Below are 21,692 nucleotides of genomic sequence, written 5' to 3'. Positions count from 1 at the left end.
AAAAAAAAAAGACTAAGTTTTCTGGTTAATCCCAAAGGCATGGATACAATAGGCGGATTGGTCTCAGATATGCCAGGGGCCGTTAAGATGTTGGAGGGTATTCATTCGTCATCGCCCTTCCCTGGCCCCACCATCTGTGAGTTCCGGAAGCTCCGACGAACTGGATCATAGACAAAGTCCCTGGGCCAGAATGTGGTTGTCTGAGGTCAAGGTTTCATAGACAACGAAGCGTTTGTATTCGTCGTTGCTATGACATTCTCTTTTTTTAACTTCTTCACTGGTGGCTTTCCCTGATTCTCACGGAAGCGCGATGCACTCAATTTCAACGTCGACGCCCTTGGGGAGCTGCTTCACTGCGACACAGCTGCGAGCCGGCTTGTGAACGAACCACTTAGCATACTCCTCATTCATGGCCTGTGATAGGGTCAGCGCATTGTGCACCATCTCCGAGGTCTCATTGCGGGACTCACAGCAAAGTTGCTCATGTCGGTCAAGAAGGCGTTGACCTTGACCACCTTCTCAATGGACGAGCCAGCTTCCTCGAGGACGGCCTTGAGGTTGGAGATGCAGGCGGCAGTCTTCTGCTGGATGGTGCCCTCGATAAGGTTGCCCTCGGCATCACAGGGGATCTGGCCCGAGCAGTAGATAGCAGTGGGGGTCTTGATGGCCTGACTCTGGGAAACGGTCAGCGTCGCCGACTGGACATTAGCATCCGCGAAAACACCCGTGAACGTACGTAAGGGCCGGCAGCTAGACACACATGTTAGCAATCGGCTGTTGTCGACAAGCATCTTTCGTCATCGTCGTCATCATCATCATCAACAACAACAACAACAACAACAAAAGCAACGGAAAGTTCAGCAGTAACCTACGCGGTGCTGCGTTCTTGGTGAAGACGGGAGTGGCAGACATGGTGTGTCGTGGGCGTGACAGGGGGCGGGGAATACTAGGTCGTAGTGCTGTGCGGGTGCTCGAGGCTGTTTGAAGAAGGGCTGGAAAAGCTTGTCTTGCTGCGATTCGAGTGGGGGACATGCCTGCTTCTTAAATGTGAATCGGGCACGACTCAATTAGAAGGCTATCTGATTGTCCCGCTCCGGTTCTCGGGCATGAAACAGCGAGGAGCGATCGGCATCGAAGGGCTAGAGTCGGGCTAACCCCGCAGGCCGGAGCCGGGCCCGAGCTTGGCGGCGAAGACTCCGGACAGAGAAGCACCTCGGGCGTAGGCGATTTATAATGATAATGATGCATCACACGGAACAGTGTTCGAGGTAGTAGCCAAGCACTGATGTAAAAGATCACGTATTACTTACCCAAGTGAGTAGGTAGTTTCGAATTCCCGCCCTTCCAAGGCCAATTCCTCTCTGGTCCACCCCAGTGCTTAGATAATAGAGTCTCCTAGATTCCGAACAAGCGGCTTCTCACATTGACCGGATCCAGACTGGGAAGGGAGCTTGGACCACCCTCTGCTGAGCTTTGGCGCACCTTGAAGTCTCGCCCCTTGGCGGGATCGAGGTTACGCCAGGTGTCCAGAAAAATCACAGGCGCTGGTGGAGTGGTCAGAGCTGAACCGTCCCATGCATCAGCAGCCCTGCTGTCAGGAGGCTTTGCTGCGTGCTGCATTCCGTAAGGGGTTCAACCCAATTTAACATACTACACCCTTAACTGTTCCTCTTCATACACAATCCCATCCTTCTTCACCTTCTTGACTGTCGTTAATTTTCCTTTTTTTGGCTGCTTCCCGACTTTCGGGGCGGGTTTCTCATTGACGTTTGAATCCGGGTTTCAGTGGTGCGCGATTGGCGAGGTATGTATGTTGGTCCTCTCGCACAGCTCTGCTTTGTCGACAATGGCAATCGTGTTTGCGTCTGCACGTCGATTATCCCGGGTTGCTTGCCTCCCCTCTTCTTCCGTGCCTGCGCCTGCATTACCCCAAAGACGCGTCAACTGACACATCTTTCCTTTCTCACAGTCTGCCCGACATGGCCTCGACATCGACGCCCCAGGGCACCCTGCGACAGCGCAATGTCGGCGTCTCGACTAAGAAACCCAAAGATGGCGCCTCCTCGGATGTTGAGCTCGATAAGCTCGTGAAGGCTGCCGCCGAGAAGTCCTCCAAAAACTCTGAGCGCGACTTCAAGGTCGTCTTTGTTGTCATGACTGCCTTGGCCTTCCTCACCCGGTTCTGGGGCATCAGCCATCCCAACGAGGTCGTCTTCGATGAGGTTCACTTCGGCAAGGTATATATTCTTCCTTCAACCGGCTCCCGCCGATGGCGCTCGCCGCTGATCGTTTGATTCTCCTAGTTTGCCTCGTACTACCTCGAAAGGACCTACTTCTTCGACGTCCACCCTCCGCTCGGCAAGCTTCTCTTCGCCTTTATGGGCTGGCTGGTGGGCTATGATGGCCACTTCCACTTCGAGAACATCGGCGATTCGTACATCGTGAACAAGGTTCCTTATGTCGCTTTCCGCTCGCTGCCCGCCATCCTCGGCGCCCTGACCGTTTCCGTCACCTACCTGATCATGTGGGAATCTGGATACAGTCTCCCGGCTTGCATCATCGCTGCTGGCCTGATCCTTCTCGACAATGCCCACATTGGCCAGACACGCCTGATCCTGCTCGACGCCACCCTCGTCTTTGCCATGGCCTGCAGCTTACTCTGCTACATTAAATTCTACAAGTTGCGCCACGAGCCGTTCTCGAGGAAGTGGTGGAAGTGGCTCATCCTGACTGGCTTCGCATTGTCGTGCGATATCTCGACGAAATATGTCGGTCTGTTTGCCTTCATCACCATCGGCTCGGCTGTCGTCATCGACCTCTGGGACCTGCTGGACATCAAGAGGCCCGGAGGCGCCCTCACCCTGGCCGAGTTCGGCAAGCACTTCGCTGCGCGTGCCTTTGGCCTGATTATCATGCCCTTCCTTTTCTATCTCTTCTGGTTCCAAGTCCACTTCTCCATCCTCACCCGCTCCGGACCCGGCGACGACTTCATGACCCCCGAGTTCCAGGAAACGCTCAGTGACAACATTATGCTGGCCAATGCCGTCACCATTGATTATTACGACACCATTCTCATTAAACACAAGGAGACCAAAGTCTATCTTCACAGCCACCCGGATCGCTACCCCCTGAGGTACGACGATGGCCGTGTCTCCAGCCAGGGCCAGCAGGTTACCGGCTATCCTTTCAATGATACCAACAACTACTGGCAGATCCTTCCTGGCGGCGCCGATGACCAGAAGTTGGGCCGCCATGTCAGGAACCACGACCTCGTCAGGCTTCGCCACCTGGGGACAGACACCATCCTGCTGTCCCACGATGTCGCCTCCCCGTACTACCCTACCAACCAGGAATTTACCACCGTTTCGATTGCGGACGCCTATGGCGAGCGGGCTGCTGATACCCTGTTCGAGATCCGCATTGAGCACGGCAAGGATGGCCAGGAGTTCAAGAGTGTTTCCAGCCACTTCAAGCTCATCCACAACCCCAGCAAAGTCGCCATGTGGACTCACCCCAAGCCGCTCCCTGACTGGGGCTACAAGCAGCAGGAAATCAACGGAAACAAGCAGATTGCACCGAGCTCCAACGTCTGGCTCGTCGAGGACATCGTGTCCCTCCCGCCCGACCATAAGCGTCGCGAAAAACCGGAGAGAAAGGTCAAGACGCTCCCCTTCCTCCGCAAGTGGTTCGAGCTGCAGCGTTCCATGTTCTGGCACAACAATCAGTTGACCGCCAGCCATCCCTATGCGTCGCTGCCCTACCAGTGGCCGTTCCTGCTACGCGGTGTCAGCTTCTGGACCCAAAACGAGACCCGCCAGCAGATCTACTTCCTCGGAAACCCTGTCGGATGGTGGATCGCCAGTAGCGTTTTGGCCATCTACGCCGGTATCGTTCTGGCTGATCAATTCTCACTGCGCCGCGGAATTGACGCCTTGGATCACCGTAAGTGAGGAAGCTCTTGCTTTCCCGCCGGTAGCATCACTAACACATATCACCAGGCTCGCGCTCTCGCCTGTACAACTCGACCGGCTTCTTCTTCCTCGCCTGGGCCACCCACTACTTCCCCTTCTACGTCATGGGTCGCCAGCTGTTCCTTCATCACTATCTCCCCGCCCACCTCGCCTCTGCCCTAGTGACAGGCGCCATAGTCGAATTTATATTCGCCCAGGACTCCCTTGAGCACGAAGTGGCATACCAGGCCGCCAAGGCCGGCAAGAAGACGGGCGTGCAGAAGCGCCACCTGAGCGCGCGCGAGCGGTTTGCCGGCCAGAGCATGGTGGCTTCGTGGATCGCCACCGTCGTCATCCTCATCGCTGTTGCCGCCAGCTGGTACTTCTTCCTGCCACTGACCTACGGCTACCCAGGCCTGTCGGTCGACCAGGTCCTGAGGAGGAAGTGGCTTGGCTACGATTTGCACTTTGCGAAGTGAGGACTCGCGACGTAATATGGACGGGTCCACCTTGTACAAGATGAGGAGTGTAAGATTCTCAGCTGAGGTCAATGAAACCAACAACATGTAGCCAACGGTGTCTTGTATGCTCTTGGGTGCTTTACCAGAAAGCTTCGAAGCCTCGGGGGTCCGGCCCGGGCAATATTGATCCCAATGCCTTGTATTCACAAAAACCGAGATATCAGATTCAAGAGCAATTTTGCAAAGAAAGGATGGAACCACGTCGCTTTCGCACAGGCGCCACGGGTGGGATCATTAATATTGATAGTATATAAATCTTGCCGTTTTTTCCTATTACTGTAAATAGATGGTGAGTGTTGCCTTCCAGCAGCCAGTTTTGTGGAAAGGCTCTGGAAAGACTGGGTGCCAGCTTCACCACGATTGAAACTTCCAGCAGCCTTTTTCCGACAATCCGATCAAACCGAGCTTCTTCATGTCAAAAGCGGACCTACCGTATCACTATTGCTTAGCTACGCGATCTACCCGTGTCGATTGTGAGATCAACATCGCTCGGCCTAAACCAGGGAAGACTCGGAGAAATCAGTAACACATCAGGGCACGTCAAGGAAAGCCCGACCGAGAGCAAAGACGAAGAAAGAAAAGAGAAAAAAAGCAAACAAAAGCCCCTTCAGAAACCCAAATTGTAAGCACCACCAACCCCACCGCCCAGCTGCCCCCTCTCCCTCTCGCTCCAACCCTCAGCCCCGCAAGCACATGACGGTGCAGGCGTTTCCCCCTCCCTTTGGAGAAGGAAGCGAGCAAGATGAAGGAGAGAGGGAAGAGACGGGACAGCTGGCCAGCCGAAGGGGGCGAGGTTGTTAAGCCCCGGCCCCGGGGAGGTTCAGACGGCTCTTCCTATTATGAATGATTTGGAGGGTTGCAACCGGCGTTGCGCACATCATCATGCGGTGCTTCTGTTTGCTCTTTCTTTCTTTCTCGCTTGTTTTATTTTTTTTCTCTTCTTTCTGGTTTGTTTGCCAGTGTCTGATCCGCATGCCCATATCCTGCCCTTCCCACGGAGGAAGGCAGATGAAAGAAAGGGTGGTCGACCAGTCGGAACGAGAAAGCATGAAAAAAAAAAGTTGGACATACCTTGAGGAAGCTCGGGGGACGAGAAGCTGGTGCGGGGACAGCACCACCAGATGGGAGGCGAGTTCGAGGAGATTGACTGGAATCAATCGATCAAATTAAACCGCCAGGCCGCAAGTTTCTCCGTGCCCCTATCTGACGATCTCGCTGGGGCCGCTACTGTACCATGAAAAAAAAAAGTTTGGCAAGGAGTCAGGTACCAAGCTATTCGCCGAGAAGCAGAAATATTCCGCCGAGCCGCCATCGGGCCCCACATTACCTGCGCACGGTCCCCTGTACCTCGACCTGGTCGAGATGACCACAAAGGACAAGTTTTGGACCGTTGAATGAACATTATATCAGCCAGGAGACGGAAACACGGGCAACGAGCCTCGAAGGTGAGATTTCCGCACATGTTCGAAAGCATGAATAACGTATCACGGCTTAAACTACCTGACCTCAAGATCGCAGTACATGGTTCCCAGCTAAAACTTCAGGAAACAGGCCCGATTTCAATTCCATCTGCTCTGCATCCCCCCCTTCAGCCACCGTAGATTGGAGAGCGAGGAGTCATTCAAAAAAAAAAAAAAAAATCAAGAATCAATCAGGAGTTAGAGGAGGTTACAGAATAGAGACAGTTCGAATGTATCTCTCGACCCCACACACTGCCAGTCCATTGAATCGCCCACGCTCGCTCAATTCATTAATCATAACAAGGTTCATGTCCTAGCCACCACGGAACTGAAAACCGGTACGCAATTAAACCACATGCCAAGCATAAACTCTCTCTCCATATACACTCATGGCACTTGTCGCATAAGCATCCTTGCCTCTTTGGGTAATCGGATTTAATACGGCAAGAAAGCGTTGAGGTCGTGTGCGGACCAGTCAACGTTGAACGCGTTCAGCAAGTCCTGAGACGACGGATGGGCGTGGCTCGCAGCTAGGCCAGGAGCCTCAGTTGTCGCAAACAGGGATTCATGGAACATCGGCTTCGAAGTTCCGCCATTGGGGAACAGGATGAAGTCTCCGCCGTTGACGGCATTAGCCATGGCGGCGAACTCACCATGCTCATCGAAACCCTCATCCGCCTCAGCAAGCGAATCCGGAGTGTACAGCATGGCATTCCCTTGGCCAGTTGGCGACAGCTGCGCCGGCTGCGGCTGAGGCTGCGGCTGGCAGAAGTCCGCTGTGGTAAAGGGGTTGAACTGCTGGGGCAGTTGCTTGGGATAAAGGTTGGTTTGGATAGGAGGAGGAGTGGGCAGTTGCACGCGGGCACTGTAGATGTCGTCATACAAGGTGAAGTCCGTGCCGATGTCCTGGTAGGCTGAGTTGTGGTCCATACCAGAATCCGTGGATGGGGTCGGGTTGTCGACGGGAGAGAAATCAAGAGAGATCTCCTGAGGAATCATGCTCAAGTCGGCGTCATTGGGAATGTACGCGGGGAAGTCGAGGCTGCTGTTCCCGTAGACCTGGCCCCAGGTATCGGGGGGAGTGGCCACTCCCATGCTGTGCTCGCTGGAGGGGGTCGGAATGTTCTGCAGCTGAGGAGTCGGATGCGCCGAGTTACCGTTGACACTCGCGCTCGAGGTCTTCTTGCCGTTGGTCTTGGTGCGGATATAGGTCCAGCCGTGGGCCTTCTCCATGTGCTGCTTGCAGTTGGACTCCCGCTTCGACTTGTATGGGCACGGCTTGTACAAGCACTCAAACATGGGAGGGCTAGCCGCGTGCTTGTCATTGTGATGGCGATCCATCTCCTTCTCGGTCGGCCACCCATACTCGTGGTACTTGCACGTAGTAACAGGGCACTTCCAAGGGCGCGAGTGCGTCTTCTCGTGCTTGGTCAGGTCACAGGGGCGCTTGAACTCCTTGTTGCAACCATGCTCGCGGCACCTCTTTGGAGCGAGCTCCTCGGGGGTGGCGTTCTTCTTGCGCCTGGCCATCGAGCGCATGATCTCCTCTTCGTCCCGGAGCTCCTCGCTGGCAGAGCGCTTGAAGCGCACCGTGCCGTCGGCCTCCTCCTCGAGCTTCTCAATCGGCTCGCCGGTGGCCATCGAGATCATCTTGCCGTTCTTCTTGACGCGGACAAGCTCGGCAGGGCGTCCATTAATGTGAATGCCCCCATGAAGCTTGATCTCATCAGTGCTAGGTGACACGTCAGTATGATCAGTGGAGGCGAGCGGATGAGTCTGCACGTACGGATCGACGTCCATCTCGTCCTGATTGCCTTTCTCCTTGGCGTCGGCGAGCTGCTGAGCGTAGTTCCGGATTTGGTCGACGAGGTCGATGAAGTACCCGCTGCTGTACGGAACGTCGCGAGGGCGAGTCTGCTCCCGGTCGCTGAGATACTCGACGGTGGCCTGGATGCAGCGGATGGTCGTGAGGCAGAAGTCGAGGTAGAGCTCGGCAACCTTGGTCCTCTCCTTCAAAAGCAAGGCGCGGTAAGTATCTCCCCTCACACCTTGGTCAGCAAGGAGCTCACTTACAGGAGCGACGAGAAGCAGTGTCTTTTCGAGGTCCCTGAGGCAAACAATCTGCTTCTCCTGCATCTTTCGCGGGCACTCCAGGAGGAGCGGGTGGAAGTCCTTGAAGCTGGCATTCGCAAGCAGCGGCTTCAGGGTATGCTCGCAAATGCGGCTCGTAGCGCAAGGGCTGAGGCCAGCGGGGGTTGCAGCACTGGCCGACCGAGCAGCAGCCGACCTTGTAACGGCGGTTGTCCTGCTCTGCTTCTCCTTCTTCCCGGCATCCTCTTTCTCCTTGGTGGAAGCGACCGAAGTGCCCAAGCCGCTATCGGACTCGTGAAAGCGAGAAGGGCGGCGGATGCGAGGCCGGAGCACCCGGCGCTCGGCCGGCTGCCCCTTGCCCATGACCGAGTCCAGGGTGTGGTTGAGCACACCTTGAGGAAGAGGGAGCGTGTCGTCTCGCAGAGTCTTGCGGACGGGCGTGGCGGTGGAGTCGTCCTTGACAAGGCCGGTAAGAGTCTTGTCAATGTCTCCGAGAGTCAAGGCAACCCGGCGACGGTGAGCATCGATGACATCGTCCAAGCTGGTGTGCGACCGGCGAGGCAAGGAGGGCGGCGTAAAGACAGGCTCGGGGGATTCCAGCGGCGAGGTTGGGGAGTGAAAAGTCGCACCCTTCTTGAGGGACACATTGGTCTTAATGCTCAGGCCCCTCGAGCCGGAGCGAGTCACCGGCGTCCTGCGGGGATTGGAAGACATGACTGCTGGTATACGCGGGGAATAGAAGACGCTTTGTGGCAACCGGCGGCCGGAACACTGTGTCAAGCCCCCGAGGTCAGCTGTCGGCAAGTTCACTGGGTGGCCGAGATGAACCGGGAGCGTGAGTCACATTTGACCTGCTCTGTCGAACACAGGATGCGTCCCACCGCCCCAGGAAGGAGACAGCAGGAGCAAACCCTCGAAGGGGCTTTTCGAGGAAAGCGATGCGAACGCACTCACCAGGCCTGGAATAGAACAAGCCGGCAAACGCCAGGGACCCGAGACTCCTTCGTATCAGGACCCGGCGACAGGTTGGCCTGTTGCTGGCAGAAGAGAGCAAAGAGCGCGAAAACCAAAGGTGTGTTGGGCCAGATAAACTCGCCCCGAAGGGGGGAACAGAAGTGCTGTAACAAAGGGGGGATGGGAAGCGGCGGGGCCTTGGCCGTCTGGTCTGAGCTTCAGAGTTCCTCTGGTGCAAGTAAGGCGCAAGAGAAGACAAATGGGCTGCAGGTGGTCTGACGGAATGGCCTCAGGAAGAAAAAAGGCGTGAAGAAATGAGGAACGACACGGGGGCGGGCGCGGTGGGAAATCGGGAGAAGGAGGCTCGACGGCGACCGGGCGCCGGGAGGAATGATGAGAAATGCGGTGGACGGTTGACGCTGCTGCCTGCTCGGGCGACCAGGATCCCCCGTCAGAAGTGGATCCCCAGGCAGGCGCAGCGCAGCAGCACTAGCACGCCATTGGCCAAAGTAGAATCCATCCTGCACAGCCAATGGAACGCTATTGATCGGTCTCGGGTAGTGACAATTCATGTAACTAACTATTAATGGTAGGTGTTAAGAAGGAACATCAGCAACTGTGGTGAGCCACTGTGCTAACTGTTGCAGGAGGAAGTCCCAGGCCATCAGACTCGACGCTCGTCGGGGTTCTTCCCAGCAGTGGCCGAAGCACCAAAACCAGCCGCTGACTTTTGGTGCATCGCAGCCGGGCAGCCGTACTTGCAGTAATCCGTTACTCACTATCCGTTACTTCTGGAGTTTGCATCTCCTGGCGTCTTTCTTCTTGGAGGCAGACAGATCCGGAACGTTGAAACCCAAACCAGGAGCGCGAGGAAATGACGAATGCTGCTGCGGTGCCGACGATCGGTTGAGGACGAGACACGTCAATCGCTCCAAATATGCTTTCGGTGCCGCAGTGCAATTGCGTATAGGATGTTGGCGCTAACTGTACTTTGTAACCAACTTTCCAGTTATCCGGTCAGCAGCCGGGGCCTTGTCCTTTCGGGTATCAGGTCAATCGAACGACGCGGCCGACAGCTCCGGCCCAGACGGATACAATGTTGGTAATGGGTCCACCACGACCACGGACGGAACGGCTTGGGTGGCGGAGCTGTTACTCCAAGCGCCGCCACGACGCATGCATAGCGTTTTAGCGTTTCGAAAGGAACAGAGGGAACGGTGCTTCGAGTTGGGATAGACCTCTCCCAGGGTATTCAAGAACACGTTTCATTTAATCTGACGGCATGCACAAGACGGAGCAATGAAGACAGGGTTTGAGGGCTTCCTCAGCCAACACGTTTGGCATGCAGCAATTCGCTGACTAGGAGTGTGCGCCTGCTTTCATGCTCTCTACACTACATCCACTACAGAGTAAGCTGTTGATATGTGGGCAGAGCGAGCTCCCCCACTTGTCGACCGTTACGGTTCGTTGCTGGTGCGCTGCGAAGAGCGCCCCAACAGAACAAGGACCGCCTGTCCTACGAATGAGATCGGCAAGTCATCCAGTGTTCAGGTAGTTAGAGGTGGGACATACAGACACTACACTGTCCGCCACAGACAGGCCTTCCTCTCATTGTCGGCGAAACCGCGAGTGCGGCTGCTGCAGTCTTGTGGCTCGGACGGCTCGTGTCAGCCAGTTATGCTACGCCCGCGCAGGCCGAGTTCCGGGACAAGACGCGGCCGCGACACTAGTGTGGTGCATGTACTGTAGTGTATGTACATACGTCCGTACTCCGTAACAGTCCGTTTCTCTGTGCACAACGAATACACCAACAAAAAGGACACCACGACAAGTCGGTTTACCCCCCACCTCCCTTTCCCAAAGCAGGGGTTCACGAAAAGGAAACAAAGGGGGGCCCTGGAAAGTGAGAGAAGCAGAACGAAGCGTCGAGCTTTGCCGGCTCTTCCCGCTGCTGACTAGGCCCAAACAAACAGACGGCCTGAAGACGCGTCCGTCTGCAGTAGACAGATTACACTCGATTCATGCGGTTGGCACTGCAAGTCAGTCACTGTCTTGGAAACACGCCGTTGTAAGAGTGATTGAGGACGACGAGAGGAGGGGAAGGTTGATTACCCACATCTCGGGCGATGATATGACTATCGCACACGGAGACATGGGACTGATACACAAAGCCCCCCCAACGGCCCTCGAGATTGGCCCGCGCGTGGTCCTTGTGGCCCTGCAGCGTCCCGCTTTGGGTTCCGTCCTCGTAGGGCTGGGCCGATCCCTGGGCAGGGAGGCAGCGAGCATACCGTTGTTTTCGCCATGCACTCGAAAAAGAAAAAGCGGATTGGTTGCGTTGCTGCGAGCTTCATGCAGCCAGTCCGCCCGTGTCCGGTTTGCAGAAACTTGGGGGGGGGGGGGGGCCGGCCTCGGGAGATGGAGTGCCCTGCAACACATCCGGCCAACATTACACCATCTTGCTCCCCATGCGTCAAGCCAAGTGTGGGGAAGGACACGCATCTCAGCCCTACGAGAGCATGCCGAGTGTTTCACGCCCACGAATGAGACAGCAGAGAATTGGGGAGCCTCAATCGGGAGCGCAAGTGCCTAGGGGAAGAAGGAACGCAACTATCAGCGACGCAAGTGCGCGGCCGTTGTCTCCAACCCCTCCCTCATCCCCCTCACCCTCACTAGGCACCTGAATTCTTCACCCGTGCTCCCCACGTTTGGGTTGGGTGGACTGCATACTTGCGTACCTCACTCTCAATGAAGGCCACGCAAATAGCAGGTAAAAAGGCGCATCGACTTGTGGGACACGTGTCCTGCGGATTGACTCAACCGCGGGCCTATCCCATTCATGAACTCTCTACTGAGCGGGGTACTGGAATCGGCCTCAAAGATCAAGGAAACTGCCCAAGGTGCCAAGGTAGGCGGCACTGTCGGTTTTCTCCTTGTCGTGTCCTCGGTGGCTCGTTGTGTCATGTCAGCAAGGCAGCAGGAAATGCAATGGTCTCGCGTCGACGAAATGATTTTGTCCCTGAGAAGGTGGGAAGCTGTAGGAATGTCTGTGTTGTGTCATTCTTGCCTTTTAGTTTTTCTTTTTTTCTTCCACTCATGGCACGTACTCTGTAAAAGAGAAGGAAGGTCCAGAGCCATGCTATGTTCAGAAAGCGAGGGTTCACTTTTCGCCTGTTTCTCCCCTCTTCCTCTGCTCCTTCCTGCTTCGCGCCTTTGGGCAGCGGCTCTACTTGTCGCTCATTTTTGTGGTGTGAATTTCAAAGGAGCACCATCTCCTGTCAAACGATCGCAGGGCTGCTCTTCACCTTGCGTCCTCATCAGTCTCGACAACGGAGATAGATGAAACGGACAGACGGGGCGAGGTGGCCGAGATGCGTTCTACCCGGCGTCTTCTTGTAGGCCGTCTGCAGGCTGCATGGCAGGGAGACAGCAGATGATGGTCAAGATTAGGCCCCTCTCTTGACCGTTGGTTACGCCTTTGGAATGGAAGGCTTGAGATGGTTCTGCGGGTTCTTTTTGCTATCTTTGCTCCTTCGTGTCTTCTCTCAAGGTACTCTATCATGCTCCCAGTCATAATATTCGGAAAATAGAATGCACTCCGTTCCTAAGAGACCCGCACCTTGCTTGGGATGGGCATCCTTCTTTTCGGACCAGCGATTTAACCTGCGCTATCCCTGTGTTTTGCAAGAGTCTGCGCCCTGTTTAGTTCAAGGTTGAACAATAACGGTCCAGGCAGGCTACAAGCACGTTGTGAGATTAAAATAAAACTCTATCTCACAAAGCACTCGTGAGCTTAGACAATGGCATTGTTCTATTGTCCTCCTGTACTCACGTGGCTGGCTCGGAGAGAGTTATGGGCTGTTTACTCACCCTAACAAAGACCGTGACCAGCGGCTCCCGTATTGACTAGCCTCAATACCTGCTCAGGGTGGCTGATTGACGACAAAGCCAAGGACTTTTCGTGTCATAATCTCATTCTCATCCCAAGAAGTGAACCGCAAGCAAGCCGGAACAGCTGCCGAATTGGGTGAGCAAAGAAAAATCGACGTTCTCATCAGAACGGTGCTCTTTGTCAACGTTGGCTGGCCATTTCATTGTTGTCACTGATTCAAAGAAAGGCACAGAATCACGGTAATCGTGGAAAAGTTGTCATGTTCCTTGTTTGTCCCCGACCCGGAATTGGTTATTCGTTCCCGAGAGACACCAGGCGCTGTTGGCTGGACAAATATTAGAATTGGTCGAGTACCGTGGGCAAGTCGAATTTACCTGCTTGTCGCTCTTCCATTTCTTGTACGAAACTGATTTGTTGAGCTGACCCGGCCTTTACTAACAAGTTGATCAGTCACAGTTCCTCGGCCATTCAGAAAAGATGAACCGCGTCCTCTCTTCGTTGGGATGCTTAGTGGCCCTCAGAGAACCTAGGGAGACGACGGGCAAGACCACGACGAGACGGGAGGCAGGCGGAGTATCATGCACGCGAGACGACTCTGGAACCGACGTGCCATACCGCATCCTTCCTCACTTCCACGAGGAGACCAAGGCCTACCTTCGGGGCAACACCGATGTTCTCGACAGGCTACCTGCAGTGAAGGCTACGGCCTTGGAGAGAGCCAATCGGTCGGTACCCCAAATGCCACTGGGGACAACCGAAGCGCAGGGCAATGCCGGGTCGGCTCGGCTCCGGGCAGCGACGTTTGCCCGGCTGAGAGAGCGGTGGCGGGAAGCGCGCGGGGGAGTGCTTCATGCTTCTGGAGCTACTGGCCAGCCGACATCAAGGAGGAGAGCACGAGGAGCGGCGCCGTCCGCTGCCGGACTTGCCGACCACAAGCCGCAGAGCATCGAATCGCGTAATCTCAACACCGCAACTTTAGTGACTCCAGGTCGCTACCCCGTGTACGACGGACTGCGGAGCTCTCCGCCCTTCGCTGGCGCCCACAGCTGGAAGCTCTACACGGGCCCCTGTTTCGACACACAGTCACCCCGAAAGAGTAAGAAGAAGAGCAGCCTTGAGAACCTCGAGAGCGAAATTGAGCAACCGTCTCCGCGACTTGAACTCGTGACAAAGGCGAGAGGCGACAGGAAAAGAGGCGCAACGAGGTAAGGGAAAAGAAAGGGGTGGTGGCGAAGGGTGTGTTGTGCGAGTTCGCCGTTTCAGTGCTGCAAAGTACGTCTAATTTCCAGTGCCCGGAAGTGTGGCGTATACACATGGGGGGAGTGGTCAATTCACCAAGGATTACTCGGCGTACAAAGTAACAAGATGATGTTTAGATGTCTTCTGCTGCAGAAATGGTCACTGGAACGTCATGTGCCGTAGAGATACCTCCCCGTGGGGGGGGGGAGAAAGGCTATGATCAATTCAGCCGCGGCATACATCATCAGGGCAATGACAGACAGCACACTAGTCCAAAACTTTAGCACGAGCAACATCTGGGTATCTCCTATTCCGGCCCGCCTGTCCAACTCTTGCAGCGATGAGCCCCTGTGCAACGAGCAAGCCGCAAACACCCCGACAAGTCAGTCATCGTCATCGTCACTATCGGCAAGTACTTGTCGCCTCCTCTTCGCCTGCGGCCTGCGCGGAGACAGCTCCGATAGACTATAATCAGTGTCCTCCTCTTCCAAATATGTCGTCCTGGATCTCGGCGGTCCTGCCGCCTTCTTCGTGCTTTGAACATGAAGCTCAATCAGATCCGGCATCTCGTCGTCTGTGTCCTGGGTTGGATCGAACTCGATCGGTTCGTAAAACGGCCTTTCGGCCGTCGTCGGATCTTGCTCTGTGCGTCCTTTTCTAAGGAAGAGGCTAGACGATCCAGGACTTGTAGGCCCTGTTGATCTCTGCCGGTTGCCTGATGAGAAAACGTCGTCCGCAACGATAAAGTCGTCGAGATCGGCACCGCTGTCGGAGCCATCCGTCTCTTCCATATCGCTGCTTCGCATGCAATCATCTCCCAGATCCTCGAGGTGATCGCCCACACTCTTGAGCCGACCGTGGCTCTTCCTAGCAGTCCTCCCGCCACGCCTTCGACGCCTTTGCGGTGTTGTCTCTCCGTTTACGGCCCCCTCGTCGTCGTCCTCGTGATCTTCCTCGTTGTTACCCGTCTCTTCAGACTCGCTGATGCGACCCAAACTCGATTTGGGTCTCGCAGGAGTCTTGCTGCTTGTTGTGGAAGCTGCTGGCAATCTGTCGCCCCTGACCGGCTGATCAAGGATATCGTCTGCAAACGGTTTGACTGGCAACTGTTCCCACGATTTTGGATCAACTTCAGCGTACGGAGGGAAGAAGTGCGCCAACGGATCCTGATACTTGCCCAAGGTCCTGAAGAGCTTCACGCATCTCTTCGTGTACTCGCCATGCTTCAGGTTGACGGTGCGACGAAGCACGCGCTGGGCAGCTGGATGGGCTCCAAGGTTGATCTCGTCCAGCCCCAACTCTTTCACTTTGTCGAATGGCGCTTTCGGAAGGCTCTTGTAGACTCTCTCAAAGTGGTCTGTCTGCGACTTGCTTAATAGGACCTTTTCCAGCTCGGGCACATCAGCGAGAAAATCGGTTTCTGCTGGCACCCTGGGGGCCTTCGCGGTCCGCCCGGCAGCCTGGCCAAAAAACGACGCCTTCACAAAGCCGGTTTCCACGCCGTCGGGCATATTGAACTTCCTTTTTGCCGGCTTCTTCCTCAGTTCGGCTGCTGTCTTTTTGGGCTCGGGAAGAGACGGGTCCTGCGAATTTTCGAGGGGAATGTCGACAAGCCGTTTGTCAACCTCGGGCCTAATCTCCCGCGGCAAGATCCTCGTAGAGAGGTCGTGGCGGAAGGTAAAGCTGTCGCCGTTGCAGATGAGCTGCTGCATTTTCTGGTAATTGTCTTTGGCCTCCAGGAACTTTTCCTCTTCTTTTCCCTTCATCAAGAGGAGGACGATATTCCCCGCCCGCTTCCTCCCCGTACGCCCCATCCGCTGCAGCATGCGTATCGGGGAGGACGATGCGTCGTAACAGACGATCAGGTCGACTTGACCGATGTCGAGGCCTTCCTCGCCGATGGAGGTGGCCACGAGGACGTTAAAGACGCCCTTCTTGAACTTCTCGATCGTCTCGATCTGCTGCTTTTGCTTCATTCCTTCGCTCCTCTTCGAATCAGCCTGTCCGACGAATACGGTGGCGCGAAGGAGCGGCTGAGTGTTCAAGAGGCGAACAATCTCCTCCGCACTGTCGCGGTACTCGCTGAAGACAATGGCTCGTGTGTTGGCGCCCTCGCCGGCGTCCATGAAGTGATTGACGAGCCTCTCGCAGAGATAGGTCAATTTCGGATGCCCGTTGAACTCGTCCAGCCTCATCCAACGTTCGATCATGGACATCATCTTCTGGAAGTTCTCATCGGCAAGGAGCTGCCGTTTTATTTTCGAGCCCTGTCCCGGCTTAGCCTCCTCGGAAGCCCTAAACTCGGCTAGACCGTTGTAAAAGGGCTTGATTCCGTGGAAATTGAGCAGCTTGATGAGGTGGGCCAGACTCTGAAGAATGCTGAACACGGCCACCATCATGAACTTTGTGCCCTGGTTGACGTGCCTTCCAGGGCCAGCCATCCACTCATTCCTGGACTTGAGCAGCCCGTACGTCGTCAAGCTCATCGGGTCTCTGCCGTAATAGATGTTTTGCGAGCTCAGCTTGTCCACCAGAGGCTTAAGGGCCTTGGAGAACAGATCCCTCACCTGGTGCATCTCATCCGAAGGGTCGAAGGTCACGGTGTCGATACTACGCGAATGGACGTATCGGCGGATGTCGATTGACTCCTCGGTCCTGATTTCTACGTGGGAAATGCCGAGGTTGTCAATGATTTCCTGTACACCTTCCACCGTCGACCCCGGCGTGGCGGTAAGTGCGAGGATCCGGATGCTTTTCGAAAAGCGCCTGATGAACTCGACGGCCTTGACGTAGGCGTAGTCCCCGGTTGCCCGGTGGGCCTCGTCGATGACTAGGAGCACGATTGATTTGGGATCGGCGAACCCCTTGGACAGGTCGTTCATCAGGGTCTGCGGGGTCATGAAGAATAGCCGCTTGTTCTGCCACTCTCCCTCGCGCAAGACCGGAGGGGTCTCGCCTGTTAGAAGTGTCGCCTGTGACCGTGGGATGCCGGCAATATTGAGACACGCTTGGACTTGCTGGGACGCGAGGGGTTTTGTTGGTGCCACGAAGACGATCTTCGAACGCTTGGTCCAGCGGAAGTAATTGAGCATGATGGTCGCAGCAATAAAGGTCTTGCCCAAGCCGGTGGGCAGGGCCACGAGGGTGTTATTGAAGAGGCCGTTCTTGACAATGCTGAACTGATAGTCTCGGATCGGTCCCAGGTTCAGGGGATAGACCCAGGTTGACAATTCCCCATGGTTGAGTTCGTGGTGCGTCGGGGTCTCCGGGGGCAGATCGGCACGGAATGGGCGACCGTTAGTGGTCTGCAGCCCGGTCGGGCGATCCTCCCGGATCGTGCTGCCCCAAAGGGTCGTCTGGCGGAAGGTTTGTTTTTGGGCCGATGTTCGAATTCGGCGTGGGCCGCCGGTCGGAGCATGGCTGGGCTTCTCTGGCGAACTATCGAACAAGCCTGAAGGCAAGTCACAGGCAGACCCATCTGCTCTGGCTCCGGTGGTTGGGGTCCCGCTGAGTGATGCGGAGCTTCCGAGCACGTCGGGTAGGTGCGAGCGGGGCGCTGATGGGCTGGATGGAGAGGCATCAACGTCGGGGTCGCGACGGTTCGTCTGCCCAGTCAGAGGCGCCGCTGCAGCATCCGTAGCCTGGGTAAGGGCCTGGATCATGTCCTCATCGGGGAAGTCGTCGAAGTCTTCGTCCTCCATTGCTGACGCGTCGGACTCCGTTTAGGGGTTGCGGCAGCCAAAAATGAGGAGGAGACAAAGCGGAAAGGCGCACGCACATTAGACAATGACCGAAGTAAGTTGCCTAGGCCGAGCCATATCTCCTCGTTACAGCCACGATATGCGAACTCGAGGCGGCGCCCGGGTGGTGATGTCGTCAGGCGCTTCGCAAGCCAGCAAACCGGTTGCCCAGCTGCAGGCCCCTCCAAACAAATCACGAAGCGAGGGACGCGACGGAACAGACGCGCCTTCGCGCCAGCGCACGTGATGGGATTTTGAGATGTGAAAATGGTAAAATGCTTGCGAATTACTATTACATTCAGCTTGTATAATACATGCGGAGTACGGCAGGGATAATCAGGCTGCTTCACTTGCTGCCTTAGGAGCTGATGAACTACCCGAGGTGCGTTAGTAGGTACTGACAAACCCTACAGGGCAAACATACCGCGTCTAAGATTTGGCGGATAATCCACGCACCATGGTGACGTAGACTCGTTTTCCGTGGACAAGGTGGGTGCACTGGACCCTAGCTGGTCAACAGGAGGGGAGGTATCTTGAGAGCAGTAGTTCGTACCTAAGTACATACCTAGGTACACTCAGTACCTTACTAGTACTCAAGAACATAAGATAGTTACCCTTGGAAGCTTGGCGTGGAGCTTTCAGCCTCAGAGCTTCTTTGCTTCTTTGCGGCATGCACGGTGGGGTGGCTCCACCTACGTTACTTCCCGTCCTAGTGCAGCCTTTCAGGTCTTTCGCGCCTCGCGGCACTCGCCCCCCACTTACCTTCTCTTCCTCCAACAAACTTGGCGGCACTTTCTTGCGTCCCTCAACACTTCTGCGAACATCAATGGCGCCTCCCACGGGTCCTCGTGCTAGCAGCCACGGTAGTCGGCCTAGCCTGCGGGGCACACGCGGTGGTGGCGTCGGAAAGCGCCGGGGCACCCCACGGACCGATCGCGATGGCGACATTGCCATGGACAGCGTCAGTGCCGGCAATCCACCATCTAGTTCTGCAGCCCATTCCGCCCGTGGAAGTCGCGCATCTAAAGGAGGGAGAGGCGCCCGGTCGTCGACGAGGCTCGCCCAGAACGTTCGAAATTTTATGTCGGAGCAGGATGGCACCGTTCGCAATGTGAAGCAACCCAACAAAGTCACTCTGAAGATCCACGGCCTCAAAGACAGTAAAGCGGCCAGCAATCCCGACGGCGGTCTTCGCTCGCTTCTCGACTTTCTCGAGCGCAAATCCTCCAAGGAACGGCCCATTACGCTCGGTCGGGTACGTTTCCTAAATCCCCAACCCTCTGCTCTGAGTACCTCCTTTTAACACACATGTCCAGGGTGTGATTCGCGGAGACCATGTCTGGCTCAAGGTCAATCCAGCCGACGCTCCCCATCTGTTACGACTGAACGGCTACACATATGCGGGCGCCTCCCTGACCATCGAGGAAACAAGCGAGCCGATGCCTGGACCTGGCAACCAATCCGCCGACGGTCCCGAACCGAAACCGTCAGAAACAAAAGACAAGTTGTTGGGGGTTCTGGCTTCTCGATACAACGTGGAACAGAAACTTCTGGATCTTTCAGCGCTGGGAGCTGACCAAACGCTCATCAGCATGGGCGCGTTTGAGACCAGGGCCCTGGCGGAGAAGTCGTTCAAGGCACTCATGCGTCTCACGGCCACGAATTACCAGAGCGCCGCCGAAAAAGAAGCAAGCATCCAGGCCGTTACCATTGCAAATAACGACATCCACGACGTCGGCGAAGTTTTCACGTTAGCTACCACCCTGCCTCGCCTCCGCCGTCTCGACATCAGCGGTAACAAGCTCGAGGACATGTCGAAACTTTCCAAGTGGCGCCATGAATTTCGGCTCCTGGAGGAGCTTCACATGGTTGGCAATCCTGTCGCGAGCTCGCAAAACTATCCCGCTCAGGTTATCGAATGGTTTCCGAGTCTTCAGATCTTAGACGGACACCGAGTTCGGACTCCGGAAGAGGCCGCCGAAGCCCTCAAGGCGTGGTTCCCTACACCTCTGCCTTACCTGCCGTCTAACCTTCGGGACGGGGGCAACAACGTGGCCAGTACATTCCTCCGCAGCTTCTTCACCATGTATGATCAAGACCGGCCCGCTCTAGCCAGGCAGTTTTACGATGACGAATCCGCCTTCTCGCTCAACATTGGCACCGAGCTTAACCCGAGCACTTATCAAAACTACTCCAGGAACCTGGAAACGATAGGCTTCCGAAACCCATCTGCCCATCAGCGGCTATTCACTGGAAGCAATCTGATCGCCGAGCTCTGGGCCCGGCTACCCGCTACACGGCATCCTAGTCTGGATCTCCCCGACGAGTGGCAGATTGATTGTCACACCTTCCCAAGCTTGGCCGACCCTACTGGACAAGGTCTAGCCATGGGCCTAGCTATCACTGTCTACAGCCGGTTCGAAGAAATGGACCCTGCACAGCAGCTCCCTGGCACCCGCAAGTTCTCTCGTTCTTTCATTCTTGGCCCGAGCAAACCGGGTGCTCCGCATCCTTACCGCGTAATCAGCGATGAGCTTACGCTGCGAGACCGAATCTCGCAACAGACGCCGACCGTCGCCGCTCAAGCTCCCGCCGCCGTGGCGCCTGTCCCGGCGCCTGTCCCATCGCCCGCCGTCCCGACCCAACCACCCATGCTGGACGATGCCATCCGTGCCCAGATGATTGAGGAGCTGTCTCGGCAAACAGGCATGACTGCGGAGTATTCTCGGCTTTGCTTGGCCGGCGTCGCCGATTGGAATTTCGAATTGGCGCTCAGGTCGTTTCAGGAGAAGAGAGCCGAACTGCCACCAGAGGCTTTCACTCACCCTGCCTAGTCTGTGGGAGGGAGTGGTAGCACTGTAGATGTGAGGTGAGTGCCTGAAGCTTCAACCCGATGTACACGCTGCTGGTGGCTAACGATGCTCAAGAGAACGGGTGGTTAGATAACGGATGGGCGAGATTTGATATGAACCGGAAAAGGCGAAACCAAGGTTGGGAAAAGAGTGAATTATAGGTTTTGGAGCGATTGAAAATTATTGACCCTTGACCTGTCATAGTCGGTTCAAGTTTATCTGTGTCTCGGGGGAGTTGAGCATCAGGAGTGGTGGTGTGCCGCCTTTTTTTTTTCTTCTTCGGTCTGGTCTCGGGTTGGGCGGGTTTTGGAAAGCGTGCCGTTTAACTGAAATCATCTCGAGGCGTTGATGGGCATGGAGAGGATCATCTCTAGACGGAAGGACATGGCATTGGCGTGATACCCAGACTCAACATTGCGCAGCGTCTCTGTTTGCCACATTTGTCCAACGTGTGCGTGAACGAGAGTATCTAAACCCACATATGACGTGTAGGGGAATCCGTTGAGAGGATTGGGACAACGCCCGCCATGGCATTTCGTCATGCCACCAGGGGAGGATCACGCGGCAGCAGAGGAATCTGCCTCACCTGCCCAACTTATCAGGAACGCTGTGGCTGTCGCAGACGATCCGGACAGCAATCTTTTGTTCTTGCCTTTTCTCACGATTCTTTGGTCCGTATATTTGTGTTCCAGACGCTGTAGTAGCGCAAGAGCAACTCGCAAGTGTTGAAGAGGTTTATGACACAGACTAAACATCAATTATCCAAGAAAAAATTTGGAGCGAACATGTTACCTCTTCTAGGTCAGAGCCGTTCCCGTTCATTTGGTCGATCGATATGATTGCACACTAAAAAAGGCCGACATCGCCAAAAGTCTTACATGTACCGAATCTACTCGCGATGTTGATTCTGCGATTAAGTTCTCTGCACGCGAGGTTCGATCTCTATCTCAGACACCAAATGAAGCAGAGGAAGAAGAGCATGGTGAAGGACCA

General features: G+C 55.6%; 6 protein-coding genes across 6 annotated transcripts; 3 read left to right on the top strand and 3 right to left on the bottom strand.

Annotated features, from left to right (window-relative positions):
- Window positions 1-234: 234 nt before the first annotated feature.
- On the bottom strand, window positions 235-1,359 carry MYCTH_2296428 (uncharacterized protein). Its single transcript, XM_003659369.1, has 4 exons — window positions 873-1,359; window positions 737-750; window positions 471-674; window positions 235-414 (listed from the first exon to the last, which is right to left on the bottom strand). The coding sequence occupies exons 1-4, from the start codon at window positions 910-912 to the stop codon at window positions 298-300; spliced, it is 375 nt and encodes a 124-aa protein (XP_003659417.1). The 5' UTR covers window positions 913-1,359; the 3' UTR covers window positions 235-297.
- A 214-nt stretch (window positions 1,360-1,573) lies between these two features.
- MYCTH_2296424 (glycosyltransferase family 39 protein) lies at window positions 1,574-4,870 on the top strand. Its single transcript, XM_003659368.1, has 4 exons — window positions 1,574-1,808; window positions 1,970-2,237; window positions 2,304-3,942; window positions 3,999-4,870. The coding sequence occupies exons 2-4, from the start codon at window positions 1,980-1,982 to the stop codon at window positions 4,427-4,429; spliced, it is 2,328 nt and encodes a 775-aa protein (XP_003659416.1). The 5' UTR covers window positions 1,574-1,808; window positions 1,970-1,979; the 3' UTR covers window positions 4,430-4,870.
- Window positions 4,871-6,690: 1,820 nt separating this feature from the next.
- Window positions 6,691-8,736, bottom strand: MYCTH_2028011 (uncharacterized protein; the record flags this gene model as incomplete). Its single annotated transcript, XM_003659367.1, has 2 exons — window positions 6,691-7,941; window positions 8,005-8,736. Coding segments are annotated over 2 exons (1,983 nt in total), but the record flags the coding sequence as incomplete, so codon positions are not given.
- A 4,609-nt stretch (window positions 8,737-13,345) lies between these two features.
- On the top strand, window positions 13,346-14,077 carry MYCTH_2123045 (uncharacterized protein; the record flags this gene model as incomplete). The annotated part of the gene is made up of 1 exon (XM_003659366.1): window positions 13,346-14,077. The coding sequence occupies one exon, from the start codon at window positions 13,346-13,348 to the stop codon at window positions 14,075-14,077; it is 732 nt and encodes a 243-aa protein (XP_003659414.1).
- A 179-nt stretch (window positions 14,078-14,256) lies between these two features.
- Window positions 14,257-18,113, bottom strand: MYCTH_2296412 (uncharacterized protein). The gene has a single exon (XM_003659365.1). The coding sequence runs from the start codon at window positions 17,806-17,808 to the stop codon at window positions 14,491-14,493; it is 3,318 nt and encodes a 1,105-aa protein (XP_003659413.1). The 5' UTR covers window positions 17,809-18,113; the 3' UTR covers window positions 14,257-14,490.
- A 481-nt stretch (window positions 18,114-18,594) lies between these two features.
- On the top strand, window positions 18,595-20,885 carry MYCTH_2296410 (uncharacterized protein). The gene is made up of 3 exons (XM_003659364.1): window positions 18,595-19,102; window positions 19,164-20,716; window positions 20,775-20,885. The coding sequence occupies exons 1-2, from the start codon at window positions 18,674-18,676 to the stop codon at window positions 20,679-20,681; spliced, it is 1,947 nt and encodes a 648-aa protein (XP_003659412.1). The 5' UTR covers window positions 18,595-18,673; the 3' UTR covers window positions 20,682-20,716; window positions 20,775-20,885.
- Window positions 20,886-21,692: the final 807 nt, after the last annotated feature.

Source organism: Thermothelomyces thermophilus, chromosome 1, assembly GCF_000226095.1.
Source record: "Thermothelomyces thermophilus ATCC 42464 chromosome 1, complete sequence".
NCBI lineage: Eukaryota > Fungi > Ascomycota > Sordariomycetes > Sordariales > Chaetomiaceae > Thermothelomyces > Thermothelomyces thermophilus.
This window is presented reverse-complemented; position numbering and strand designations above follow the sequence as displayed.